Source organism: Acinonyx jubatus, chromosome B3 (genome assembly GCF_027475565.1).
Source record: "Acinonyx jubatus isolate Ajub_Pintada_27869175 chromosome B3, VMU_Ajub_asm_v1.0, whole genome shotgun sequence".
Lineage (NCBI taxonomy): Eukaryota > Metazoa > Chordata > Mammalia > Carnivora > Felidae > Acinonyx > Acinonyx jubatus.
The window spans coordinates 64,685,982-64,700,812 of NC_069386.1; the positions used below are offsets into that span (position 1 = coordinate 64,685,982).

Below are 14,831 nucleotides of genomic sequence, written 5' to 3' on the forward strand. Positions count from 1 at the left end.
CACTTTAACAATATTTAGCTTGTGGATACCAGGTGCCAACGCATTGTTGTGTGGTGGAAGAGATTCAGATTTCATCTGAGGTACAGCATTCTGTTAACTTTGTGGAGAGTAGACCGTGGTGGGGCGGGGCGGAACTTGGGGGTCAGGGGTATGGGGATTGACAAGACCAGAAGCAGCAACATTTGTGGTTTCACCGCTTTATGGCTCTATGACTTTGGGCCATTTATTTCCCCTCTCTGTGACTTCCTTCCTCCCCCCATATAATGGAAACAACAATAGTACCCATTTTGTAGGTTTGGGAAATTATCTATTTATACTGATGCCTTACAGATTCCACAGCAGGAACAAGAAAGGTAAAAAAAAAAAAAAAAAATCAACCTGGAACACCTTGCAGGGCTAATTTGGGCACCAAAACAAATAAAGTAATGGATCAAAATCTAAGAAATAAAATAAGAATTCATGAGTCTATAATGTTAAACAGATAAATGAGAGAAAGCCCTTTTCTACAGTAGTATGTCAACTGATCAAGACAGGAGGAGTGATGAAATTTTTCAAAACATTTTGCAACTATCACAGAAAAAATGGATTCAGTCAAGAATCATCAACACTAAATTTAATTGAGGCAAGTTGATGAAGAACAGGATATTTATATTATATTGTAGTGTCTCACTGTAAATTACTTCGTTATTACAAAAGGAAAAGTATTAGCTATACAGTGGAGAAAACAGACAACGCCTTAGCTAAGTGATCAAAGCTAACATGACCAAACAAGGTGATTTGTCTCCAACATGAAACGGTGAAAAGGACACAACGTCATTCCTTGGTATTCCAGCTCCAACAGCACAATCTGAAAGTAGTCGTCTGACACATCAAACAAACACATATCGAGGGACATTCCAGAAACAAGTTAAATGGCCTGCATTATTCAAAGGAAAGTCTACCTAACTCTTCCACATCCAGGATACCTATGATTCATGATCCTAACTAGACTCTGTACTGGGGGGTGGAGGTGGGCAATGTTATAAAGGTCACTGTTGGGACAGTAAATGAAATTGGAATGCGGACTTTAGATACAAGGATTGTGTCGACGTTAAATTTTCTCAATTTTGTGACTATACTCAAGTTATGTAAGAAAATACACACCGAAGGGGTAAAGTAGCATGATGTATGCAACCAACTCTCGACTGTTTAGGAGAAACTATGCAGAGGAAGAGAGAGAATGCCAAGGCACATGTTGCAAAATTATATAAAAATTGGTGAATATCAGGAAAGGATGTCCAAGGTATCTGCATTTTTCCTGCAACTTTTCCAGAAGTTCGAAATTATTTAAAAATAAAATGTTTTTGAAAGGAGTGTGAAAAAAAAAAAAAAAGCCTGACCCCAACAAAAGCTCCCAAAGGTAACTATCACCACCGCCACCATCATCGCCACCACCAGTTGGGAAATTCTTGCAGTGTTTCAAGTAAGAGGTGATAGAGGACTTCATCTCAATCAACAGGCTTCGGAAGTAGGGATGGAGTAGACAGGAAATACTCAAGCTAGCTGCATCAGGAATTCTGGCAATAATATGGGGAATGCTCCATAATAAGGAACACTGAGTGCCACAGGCCACTCAAAATAGGATACATCACAGCCCATGGGCAATTTTTACTATGCAGAATGAACTTTCTGTGATATAGTCCTCAGGTGTACCAAGCATTCCACCCAACTAAGTGCCGTTGGCCTCTGAGCTCTAATGACTCTATGCCTCTGGAGAGAAAAGGCTAGTTCAGTTTCATACAGACAACACTCTTCTTTTACCAGTCTTTCCTTTTCTTGGGAAGAAATGAGAGGAAGGAGGAGGTCGACAGAAGAACAATGAGAATTGGAAGGAAGTTCCCGGAAAGGAAGTTCTAAATGACATCTCCCTTTTCTATTTCCGCAATCTTTTCTGGCTGCCAATCACTTAGCCCCAGTTGTCTGTGCCTAACCTTACCCCTACCACTAGAAGAAGGTGGAGTAGCTCACCTCCTCTTTCAGGTTTACTTTTTTGCTAATGTTTATTTTTACTTTATTTTGTTTTAATATTTCTTAGTCTTATTTATTTCTGAGGCAGAGAGAGAGAGGGAGACCGGGGATCCAAATCGGGGTCCCCACTGACTAGGTGACATCATGACCTGTGCTGAAGTCAGAAGCTTTAACTGGCTGAGCCACCCATGCGTCCCTCTCTCAGGTTTACTTTTAAAAGTCCTGTGGTTCAAGAGCAACACAGTGACTCATCTGTGGCCAGAGAGCTGTAGCCAGCTGAGCACACATGCGTGAGACTGGTGGAGGGTTGTTCAAATGGGTTATGCCATCTCAAAGCATTGGTTAGTTGATAAAAGCTTGTTTGAGCAAACTGAGTTTTATTGGAGATACTACTAAAGCCTCCCCTATTTCTTGTTCACTGACAGAATAAAGCCCAAGATGACTTTCTAGCACCTTGAATTATTCCACTTCCCCAAACCTTCTACACACTGATACTCAAATTCCACTGGACAGCTCATCAGACCACCAAATATGCCGTTTTTTCCCTCTCCCGTGGCTTTGCTCATTCTATGGTCTAAATCAGAAACGCCTAGGTCCACCACTGGGCCAAGTATGAGAATCAGTTCAAATGCCACCGACTTCTTCTGGACGTTCTCCATGATACTGCTAAGCAGAATGGAAATACATTAATTCTCCCTTCGGTTTATACCAAGTATTTTCCCCAAATCTACACAAGTACAGTGTCATTCAAACTTGACCTGAATATTACAACTTCTTTAAATTCCCTTTCAGTCATTTTTTTCTATGCTTAGGTCTTTCTTTTTAATTTTTTTTTCCAACGTTTATTTATTTTTGGGACAGAGAGAGACAGAGCATGAACGGGGGAGGGGCAGAGAGAGAGGGAGACACAGAATCGGAAACAGGCTCCAGCGCCTGACGCGGGGCTCGAACTCACGGACCGCGAGATCGTGACCTGGCTGAAGTCGGACGCTTAACCGACTGTGCCACCCAGGCGCCCCTCTATGCTTAGGTCTTAAACAGACTTTAGGAACTGGAAATGGAAATACGACAGGAGTGAGAAAGTTCTTAGATGCTTGTTAGAGAGGGAGATGAAAGAAACTGGAGATTAAAGATACTTCAGTTATCCATAAGGCCTGGTGTAAGATTGTATAAGGAAAAAAAAAAAAAAGGAATCTAATACTGATGTATGCCGGTCATTTTACTTTTGGAAATTTAGGCTCCTTTGTACCACATTAATTTTTATGTCCTATTAAGTAGAGATAATACGGCTTTGTCTATAAAAAACTTTATCACTGGGTTATTTACCTTTTCTTTTCTTTCAGAAACTGTTGTCTTTCCAACTCCATCTTTAGACACAAACGGTCAGCTGAGTGACATCATTAATCGAAGTGTCTATTTTAGAAGCTCTACTTCTGGAAGTGGAATTAAAAAGGAGGTGTAACCCAGAGTTTAAGATACCCACTGATAATGAGGGTATTTGAGTGATGGTAATTGGCGAGGAGAAAACCTTAAAGATCTATCTAGAGACCAACCCTCACACTCCAGGCATGTTGCCAGATAAAGACTAAAAACAGCATGTGAGATGGCAAGAAAAATATGCTCCTTGGTTTCTTCATTGCCATAAAAGCCATTGGGAAGAACTGAAAGAGATCTGCCATTCCTGAATGGTAACACTGGACTTCTTGTTCTGTGACTGAACACTTTTGCCACAGAGACATGGAGACAAGGAATATCATCTTCAGTAAGGTGTAGCCCTCCAGTCTATGGCCACAGTCAGCACAGAAAGTAAGGTTGCAGAATGGCCATCCCTTTAAATTCAATGCTGCTCTTGGAACCACATCAGTAATTCGACAACATTGTTTCTTTCTTTTAGACTAAGACAGGAAACCTCTTTAACCTTGAGGATGACAGTTTCATCAGCCATATGTGCCTGATTTTTGTACACCCACACACGATTTGGTGGTACACAATAAACTCGCAGAACATAGCCATAGCTTCTTGCTTCGAGAAATGTCTATCAATTTCATGATTAAAACCCGTTTAATGTTGGTGTCTTTGTGGGTGGAATTTTCAAGATGGCACGAGCCAATCCACACTGTCAAACTGTGTCATCCCAAACCTGAGACAAGGAGGACATCACACTGGTTCAGTGAACAGATCAGCTAAAATGGTTGCAGGACTGAACAAAATTTGACGAATCTGGCACAACTGAAACATTGAAGGAGATTGAAAGTAAGCAGATGGTACTTATCTAGGAGACAGGAGTGTTTCCTTTTCTGTAAAATGGGCACATTAATACTTTGCCCAGATGGTTTGTAGTAAAGGTTAGAAATAATGCGTATCAAGTATCCAGCATGTAGCAGGTACTTAGTAAATGGTTGCTATCATTTATTATTATTATCGTTATATTAAAATTTCCAGTTACTTTGAAAAAATTAAGCCATTAGTTACTGGTCTATGAAGATTTGTTTTTAAAGCTCTAATGCTGTTAGATTACTCCAAGTTAGATTCATCCAAGTTGTTAAGCAGCTTGCATAGAAAGCCAGTCATGTGTTTTAGTTTATTATTTATCTGCCTTTACTCTTAATACCTAACCTTTTAGCCTCATCTGTTTTATGAGTTGTTTTTTTAATAATTGGCTGATCTAACTGGTATTCTGCTAATAGTAAAAACTAAGGAAGAGAATAATAATGATTGTTTGAGGAAGGAGTAGGCTGTTGCTGCTAGCTCAACATTTTATAAAATGGACGGCAAATAAAATAAAGGCAGTGTTCTCATACGGCAGAATCCCCTATACATTAAGAATACCGGCAGTATAAAGATTGTGAGCAAAAAGGCAATAAATATGTCAAAAGAAACTTTAGAAATGATTTTTTTTTGCAAGCTAAGAAATTGCCAAATAACTTGGAGACCATCTATGTACTAATGCATTTGTCTTTCTGACCTTCTGATCTTGATTAGTTTTTCAATGCCATTGGCATCTTTGAGGCTACAATTTGGTGGAGATTCAGGATTGCAGTTGTGCTGTCAAAGGGTCATTCTTTCTGGTAATAGGGTAGCTCGTGGTTCCTGGGAGAGAGGAGAAAACAATCAGGTCTTGAAAGCTGAATCACACCGAAGTCAAGAGGAGGTCCTTGGCAGAAGTCCAGCTCTTTTTTCTCAAAGCCTTTGTCATCACTGCAATGAAGAAGACAAGGGTCGGGTTTGCACCTACAGCCATAAAGTGGGGACCCAATTAGCAAAGAAACACAGCCACTGAAACTGCAGACTGGGATGGATTTGGGAACTGTTTTTGAGAGCACTTTGTTTTTTCATTTGCCACGCTGTTGAGTTACATGTTAAAGGATGTAGGTCCCCTTAAAAAGAAGCACACTGCTTATTTTGAAGCAAATTCTTATCAAATGACTATGCTTCAAAACATTTCTTAATTTCAATGTGAAGTGAAGTCATTTGAGTTTGAAGCATATGCCTTTGCTAAATTGTTGCCAAAAAAAAAAAAAAAAGAAAAAAAAGGCAACTTTTTGCATTCGCTGCTTGTGAAACTGTTGATTCAACATGTGATGGAAAGTTTAAGTCCTGACAGTAAAGCTGATTTCCTGTGGCCTGAAGTGACCTTCACTCATTATGATTCATGAGTTTTCACTTCGTAAAGCCAAAGGTAAACTTGACTAATTGTTACATTTAGTCCAAATGGTGACGAGCCCCTTGAGTTGGATCTGTAAATTTAATCCTAAAGAAAAACGTCAATAACTTCACAGCAAGTCATTTCAAAGTAGGGGATGCATGTTCATGTGTATCACGTGATGTTAGATGAAGTGTATGCAAGATATTATTTGAGGAGAACCCATCTCTATCCACATGCATTTCTCAAGCTCATGTATTATCCATGCACTAAATTTCCGTCGACATATACTACCTAAACCAGGCTTTGGCGTTTATGGGACAGTTTACTCCTTGATTTTTCCCATCTTGGAGGTAAAGTTTGGATTCTTTTCTTAACGTCTTATTATTTTTCTTAATGGCTAATATGTTGACATGGAAAGAAACAGCAGGAAAGGAGGGTAAAGACGTCTTTCCATTCCCAACCCCCAGTGCCATTTTCTCCCTCTAATGTTATTGTTAACATTTTTAATATATCATTATGAATGTATTCTTTGCATATTTGAGTGTCTATTTCTATATCTCCACCGCTCTTTTTCTTATTAGCATATTTGGGTCCTAATAGGAAACAGAGGGCACACTCCAATTTGGAAAACCAGACCACAGTTTCCCCAGATATACGGGTTACAATATAGCAGAGTCACAAGGAGTTAGCTCAGTAATGCAGGATGGAAACAGTGGAACTGTTCTACCCCTTAAGCTCAAAGAAAGGAGGAAAGCGAGTCGGTACTTGAACTTAGAAGGAAGCGCTCATGTAGGGGAGGAGCAGTGATGCAGCTAGTCTAAGACAGGAAAGGAATGAACAGTCAGATCTTGTTCTCCTTTCCTCTCATCTCATGCTGAGGTTCCCCACTGGCCAAATACAACCAGCAGCCAGAGGACCTGGGAGCCCAGTGATACAATCAATACAGGTTCGTTTCCAAGGGCAACGGATGGACCAGAGAAGAGTGGAGAGTAGACCACGATGGGCAAGTGGAAGAAATCTGCCATTCAACTCTTGTGCTTCTTGCTTTTTACAGCTAACAATTTACGTTGGAGATCATTCCATGTATGAGCACATATAGATCTCCCCTATCCTTTTGAAGGAGGTAATCACTGCATGGATGAAATGTAATTTATATAATTGGTCTTCTATTGCTAAACATTTAGATTGATTTCCTGTCTTTTGTGAACACAAACACTGCAACAAATATGCTTGTACATATGTCTTCATGTACATGTGTGCTCTGTTGTATAAATTCCTAAAATGGAATTACTTCCTAATTTAGGGTATCAAAGTAGATTTTGGGTGTTTATTTCTCCAAATAGCAAAACCAAAATAAAATTATTGACATATTTGGGCATAAAGTTGTCAAAAATTTGTTTTGAGTCTTTATTGCCCCAAAATCTAAATTCCTTATTGCCTACAAGTCCAAATTCTTCTTAATTTGTAGAATTATAGAATCATGTAGACGTTAAGAACATTTACCCAGAGGCTGGTGAGCCTGTGTTGGAAATCTGGCTGTGATGCACAACCTTGGGCAAGTTTTACAGCCTCTGATTGATCTACTAGACGACACTTACATGCCTTCTAGAAAATTAGGTAAAATCTACTCTTAGATCTTCACATGCAATCATTCAGTGACTGCCCTCTGGACCTTTTTCAAGCTCCGACACAGCTTTCTTACAAAGATGTGAGACCACACTGCAAAAACGTGTTCCTGGTTCAGATGAATGGTGATATGGCTTAGAGAGGTGAAAAGGTTTTACTTCTTCCTGACCATACTTAATATTGTATGCATCTCATTTGCTATGGTCTCTAATCAATAACTGATACATTGCATGTGAGAACTCAAAGTTGACTAAGGTACTTGACAATGGGGATTCCACTGACTGTAAAAGGCGGTGAGGGGGGTGGATGTTGGGAAAAGAAGGAATAGTGGAGGCTGGTATTAGTGTCCTCATTTACTCTGAACCTCTCAAATTATATTAGGTTGACTAAGGAGCTAGAAAATGGTTAGTAACAACAGAGATGAAATCAACCCTCCACAGGATTGTTATTGAGTTTCCAGATGGACTCCTCAGTTGAAACAATAATTCTGTTGTAGAGCCAGTATTTTAACAAGAATATCAGAAATATAAAGAATAATATGCCTTCACTTTAACAAGTGACCTGTTTTTATTTTTGGTATTGTTTTTCCCATCCCTGTCCATAGACACATTATCATTTACAATAGATAAAATCCTATTGAAAGTAACACTTTAAACATGATTTGGATTTCTCGTAACAAGTTTATTTCCTAATTAAAATCAGCGGGGCGCCGGGGTGGCGCAGTCGGTTAAGCGTCCGACTTCAGCCAGGTCACGATCTCGCAGTCCGGGAGTTCGAGCCCCGCGTCGGGCTCTGGGCTGATGGCTCAGAGCCTGGAGCCTGTTTCCGATTCTGTGTCTCCCTCTCTCTCTGCCCCTCCCCCGTTCATGCTCTGTCTCTCTCTGTCCCAAAAATAAATAAACGTTGAAAAAAAAAATTAAAAAAAAAAATCAGCTTGGCTTTTCAAGATTAAAAAGAAATAGTTTTTTGTTTGTTTGTTTTTTTTCCCGAGCAGGGTATAAGTCGATTGATTTCTATGATTACTGGATTTCTAGTCACTAGCTACCAAATTAATTAGTTTGTACTCCTGTATATACATAACAATGTACAGTTATCTCTGATTTCATTGTATTAGTCCAGATACAGTCTCTGCCTCCAGCCTCAGTCATGAAGGTTACTGGCCGAGGAGGTAGAGGACAGGTCAACCTGGAACAAAGAGGTCCCTGATAAGCTTGGAGTCTCAAACTGACCTCCTCAACAATGAAAGGTGAAGTATTGCCCAGAGTAAGAAAATCATTTTCTAAATGACTTTATCAACCTATTTAACATATTCCAACCCAGCTTGGAAGGTTCTGTTTAGAGTGTATGCCACAGTGCCTAGCCCTAGCCCATGGCAGGGCAGAAGATGTGACTTTTGTCCTAAGGGACTAGGTAGGTAAAAAGGATGAGCAAGAGCCTGAGAACATCACCTATCAGGATTATTGTTCTCTCCTCTCCTTACCCATTGCCCACCCCAGTTATAACCAGAAGAAAAACTGAAATAAGAGGAATGTCGTAGTCAATAGTCTGGGAGCCTACCGAGTTACGATGTTAAGATTCCATAACATTTCTTCTGTGTTATTTCTCTGGCAAGATAAATTTTACTTAGGACAGTTCTTTTGGGGGTTCGGTGAGGTAAGTAATCAACTAACAAACCAGAACCCTAACTGGCTAGTGCTAGACAAATGCCCTGTTTTTTTTGTTCATATTAAGAATTTATCTCTCTCACTGGTTTTAATGTTAAAAGAGCTTAATTAGCAGTTACTGGAGGGGAGTAATTTACTGTGACAAATATATAAATTCTCTAGTGCTGCTTTCTTTAAAAACAGAATCATTTTCTTTCTTTAAAAAATGCTGTGAGATCATTTCTTATGATGCCATACAGATGTTTTCAAGCTTTTGTTTTCATTTTTATCATATCATTTCTAGTCTTTCCCTCAACCTTCACTGATAGTTATTCTGGAAAATTTTCATGGCTCTTTTGGCCCTTTGCTCTTTGGATTTTGGGCTTGAGGGAAAATTGACATTTTCATTATATTGAGGCTGCCCTTCTATGACCATGGAATAGCTCTTCATCCATTTAGGTCTTCCTGTATGTCCTCAGTCATATCTTGTAATTTTCTCCATACGAGTTTGCATATTGGAGTAATTTATTTATAGTTTACTTTTATATTGCTAGAAAATTTATGTTTCTAATTTTTTAAAAGCTTTATTTTTTGAGAGAGACAGAGGCAGTGCAAGTGGGGGAGGGGTAGAGAGAAAGGAAAAGAAGAGAGAGAATCTCAAACAGGCTCTGTGCCGCCAGTGCAAAGCCTGATGCGGAGCTCCAACTCCCGGAGCCTTGAGATCATGACCTGAGCTGAAACCGAGAGTTGGACGCTTAACTGACTGAGCCACCCAGGTGCCCCTCTAATTTTTAAAATCAACATGGTTGGGGTATAATTTTTACAATAAAAATGGACCCAATCTTAAGTGTATAGTTTGAGGAGTTTGGGCAAATGTATACACCCATATAATTACCACTCTAAGCAAGATATAGACCAATTCCTTCAGGCTCATTTATGATCTAAACTAACACCAAATCACAGCCAGAGGCAAACACTAGTCTTCTTGTCACTTTAGATTTGTCTTGTCTGTTCTAGATTTTCATAAAAATGCAATCATATTGTATGCATTCTGTTTCTGGTTTCTTTGCTTAGCAAAATACTTTTAAATTCACCCATGTTATTGGGTGTATGGATAGCCATTTCCTTTTTATTGCTGAGTACTATTCATTGTATAGATATACCATTATTTGTCGATCCATTTAATTGGTGATGGAAATTTGAGTGTTTCCATTTTGGGGCTATTAAGGATAAAGTTGCTATAAACACTTGTGTACAAGACTTTTTGTGGACATCTGGCCCTAATTTTAAGTTCAGAGCAGGATCATATAAACAATCATTAATGTGAAACAGACCTGAGTTCTGTTAATCATAACATCATAATGTGCCTTGGTGTAATTTTTTATTGTTTATTTTGCCTTGGGTCTGCTGAGCTTTTTTGGATCTCTTGAGTTCTTTCTCCATTTTTCAACAAAATTGGAAAATTTTCAGCCAACTGTTTCTTCTCCCTCTCCACTTTCCCCTCTTCAAGATCTCCAATTACCCATATGTTAGACCTCTCAATTGCCCCACAGGTTATGGAGGCTCTGTTTAATTTTTTTCACCACCTTTTCTTCTGTGCTTTAATTTGGATAACTTATATCCTATTTTTCGAGCTCACTGATGTTTTCTTTCGGAGTATGTAATCTGCTGGTAAGTTCATCCAGTCAATTTGCCCCTTCAGTTATTTCATTTTTCAGCTCTATGTTTTTACTTCCTTATTTCTTTAACAGGAGAAAGTCAAATATGGTTTCCGTATGTTTGGAGCATCCACACAGGCATGAAATTCCAAAGACAATCAGGCAACATGAGGCTAACATAATATTTGGAGCTAAGGAGAGGGGTAGGGGTGTGAACAGACAAAGGGGAAGAAGACCCTTAGCAGGAAGGTGAGAGGAGATATTTGGGAAGTACAGGTGTCCCTGTTATGCAGATAGTTTCTTAGGTAAAGAGGAATCGCTGTTTAATAGCACTCTCCTGGGTGCTATAGGCTCTCCTTTCCCATGCAGATTTAGGTAGTTGAGGAGGAGGTAAAGAACTTTTCCTCCATCTCCTGGGTTTTGAGCACTTTTAACTCAAAATAATTTTCATGCCAAAGTGGCCCTTTGTGGGGTTCCCTTGGCCCTTACATTTACCTCCTCTAAAACTTCCTTGTGGTTTCTCACATTAAAAGTTGAGTTTGTAGATTGTTCGGTCTTGTTGAACCCATCTCTTAGCCCTGCCAGGAGGGAAACTTCTACTTAATTTTTTTAAAAAATATATTTTATCTTCATATTATGTTCATGTTTGCCTTTAAATTCTTGAATATATGTACAATAGCTGTTTTTAAAAATATTTTTAATGTTTATTTACTTTTGAAACAGATGGAGACAGAATGTGAGTGGGTTGGGGGCAGAGAAAGAAGGACACACAGAATCTGAAGCAGGCTCCAGGCTCTGAACTGTCAGCACAGAGCCTGACGTGGGGCTTGAACTCACGACCTGTGAGATCATGACCTGAGCCGAAGTCGGAGGCTCAACCGACTGAGCCACCCAGGCGCCCCAATGTACAATAGCTGTTTTTAAGTCCTTTCGCTAATTCTATCATCTCTGTCATTTTTGGATTGTTTGTACCAAATTCACGTTCTCCCTGTTTTGTGACAGTCTTCTGCTTTTTGTCATGTCTAGTATTTTTGGTTTATTTGCGTGCCAGATGTTGTTTTTCTTTAAAGAATAGTGTACAAACACACGCACATTTTCCTCCCAAATCATTTGTACAACAGCGTGATCCTCTTGAGCCTTGTTTTTAAGCTTTGTAAGGGTAGCTCTAGAGTATTTATACTCTAAGGCTAATTCAACCTTACTGATAAGGAACAATCCTTCTGGGGTCTCTAATGAATGCTCTGGGTGTTCAAAGAGGTCTCTCCCTTCTGACTGTTTAGAATTCCTTGGTCTCTCAGCCCTTTGTGAGTTCTGAGAATTTTTCAGCTTATAGCTTCTTGGTATTCTTGGGTGACTCTTTACCCAACCTTGTGAATTCTTATCCTATGACTATAAACAGATCGGTATTTAGCCACAGACTCAGGAGGACTTCTATGCAGATATCTGGAACTTCATTCTGTTAGTATGGTGAAATACATTAACAGATTTTCAAATGTTAAATCATGCTTGCATTTTGGGGATAAGCTCCAGTAGTTCAGAGTATCTTTTCTCTCCTGCATTTAGTATGCTACAGTTTTCTTTAGGACTTTTCCACTTGTGTTCATCAGTGACACAGACTTATAAATTTCCCTTATCATACTCTTATCTACTTTTGTCACTTAAGTGATACTAGACTTTTAAGTTGAAGTACTTTTTCTCTTTTTCTATTTTGTGTAGGAAGGGATTATATGTTTTTTGGTAAAACTATCTGATTTTGTTTTCATCTTTAAGTAAAATTCAAATAGCTAGTTCAATTTCTTTAACTTCCAAATTGATGAGTCTTTAATATATACATCTCCATATATATATATATATCTCCATATATATATATATCTCCATATATATATATCTCCATATATATATATATATCTCCATATATATATATATCTCCATATATATCTCCATATATATCTCCATATATATCTCCATATATATCTCCATATATATCTCCATATATATCTCCATATATATCTCCATATATATATGTTTTTTTTTTTTTTTAAGTAGGCTTCTTGCCCAATGTGGGGCTTGAAATCATGACCCTGAGATCAAGAGTCCATGCTTCACTCACTGAGCCAGCCACATTCCCGCAACATGTATACAGGGAAGAGCATCAAGCTTAAGTATGCATTCTGATAAGTTTTTACTTATGTATACATATATAACATGATATGATATATACAAATATTTGAGTGTATGTATAATATATATATATATATACACACACACACACACACACATGCGTGTGGGTGTATCAAGACAAAGAAATGGAGAGAGAGAGACAGAGAAGAAAGAGAGAAGTATTCTATCACCCAGATAAAGACTTAGAACGTTTCTACTACTTAGAAGCTTTCTTTGCATTGTCTCTCAGTTAATACCTTACCCCAGAAATAAGTATTATTCTGGTTTATGTCTCTGTAGATTAGTTTTTTTCTTTTCTTAAAAATTCTTATAAAAGGTAATAATATAGTATATATTTTTTCTTTTTTTAATGTTTGTTTATTTTTGAGAGAGAGAGAGAGAGAGAGAGAACGAGTGGGAAAGGGAGACAGAGGATCTGATGTGGGCTCCGCACTGACAGCAGAGAGCCTGATGTGGGGGTCAAACCCACAAACCCTGTGATCATGACCTGAGCTGAAGTTGGACACCCAACTGACTGAGCCACCAGGCGCCCCTGTAATATATAGCTTTTATGTTTGGCTTCTTTTACTTCACATAATGCCCATTAATTTATCCATGTCCTTCTTTATACCAGAAATTCATTCCCTTTGCTCTTCTATAATATCACATTGTACAAATGTAACACAATTCATCTATTCTCTTGTTGATGGACATTTGGGTTGTTTTTGTCCGGAGTTGCTGTGAATAAAACTTCCACATGCATTCTCCTAGATCCATTATGGTAAATATATGCATTCATTTCTCTTAGGTATATACTTAGGAGTGGAAATACTGAGTCATAGGGGAGACATATAATAATCCTTTTCTGGAAGTATTTCTTTATGCATAGGAATTGTTCTGTTACTAGTTTCCAACTAAACTTGAGAGAACTCTTTTAATGCCTATCTTTTCATATTTATGAAAAATTGCTTTATGGCATTCTTTGGTACATGTGTTTATAAATTATGTGGTCTTATTGTTGGGTGGTTCAAATTTTTTACATCCTAAGTAATTTTTCTTTAAAAAAACTTTTTTTTAATCAATCACTGAGAGAGGTATGTTGAAATCTTCCACTATGTTTACGAATTTGTCAACTTCTTTTTGTAATTCAGTCCATTTTTTGCTTTATATAATTTGAGATTATTTGTTAAATAATGAATATATATTTTGACTAGTTACACCTTTCTGGTGAAGTTTTCTTTTTATTATTTGGTCACCTTCTTTATTCCTAATAATGTTTTTTAAAAAAATGTTTTATTTATTTTTGAGAGAGAGAAACAGAGAATGTGAGTGGGGGAGGGGCAGAGGATCTGAAGCCAGCTCTGTGCTTTCAACAGTGAGCCTGATGCAGGTTTGAATTCACAAACTATGAAATGGCCTGAGCTGCAGTTGGACAGTCAACCGACTAAGCCACCCAGGCACCCCCTAATAATGCTTTATATTTGGTGTTATTAAAGATATATTCACTCACATTACTTTGGTTAGTATTTGCATGGTGTATTTTTTCATCCTTGCACTCATAACCTTTCTACGCCCTTGTGTTTTAAACATCCCACTTTGTAAATAGCATAGATTTTTTTTTGTTTTTAAATTGCTTTGTAATTAAACCTGTGATTAGTCTTTAAAAAATTTTTTTTAACATTTATTTTTTGAGACAGAGAGAGACACAGCATGAACAGGGGAGGGGCAGAGAGAGAGGGAGACACAGAATCTGAAACAGGCTCCAGGCTCTGAGCTGTCAGCACAGAGCCCGACGCGGGGCTCAAACTCACGGACCATGAGATCATGACCTGAGCCGAAGTCGGATGCTTAACCGACTGAGCCACCCAGGCGCCCCATGTCATTCGTCTTTTAACTGGAGAGTTTTATATGATTTCTGAACATGTTTGGCCATCTTTTCATAAGTTAAAACCCTAGCAGGAAGCACATGGCACCATAGCAGGGTAAGAAAGGTTTAAAAAAAACAAACTATATACAAAGTTGTGCTCAGGACATAGGGAAACCAAAAACCAAAAGTACTCCAGATCCAGTAATGACTAGGTTCATTTCCAT

At 38.4% G+C, this 14,831-nt stretch overlaps 1 protein-coding gene across 4 annotated transcripts in view; it reads right to left on the reverse strand.

The window, feature by feature from the left end:
- Positions 1-14,831, reverse strand: part of CDIN1 (CDAN1 interacting nuclease 1) — a 282,241-nt gene that overhangs the window by 9,249 nt on the left and 258,161 nt on the right. For 3 of the 4 annotated variants that reach the window (XM_053224197.1, XM_027066891.2, XM_053224194.1), the window contains one exon: positions 4,662-5,205. The exons of the other annotated variant lie outside the window; for it this stretch is intronic. In XM_053224197.1, coding sequence (XP_053080172.1) covers positions 5,064-5,205 — 142 coding nt within the window. In that variant the 3' untranslated portion in view covers positions 4,662-5,063. Of the gene's footprint in view, positions 1-4,661; positions 5,206-14,831 lie in introns of those variants that run through there. 4 annotated transcript variants of the gene reach the window in all.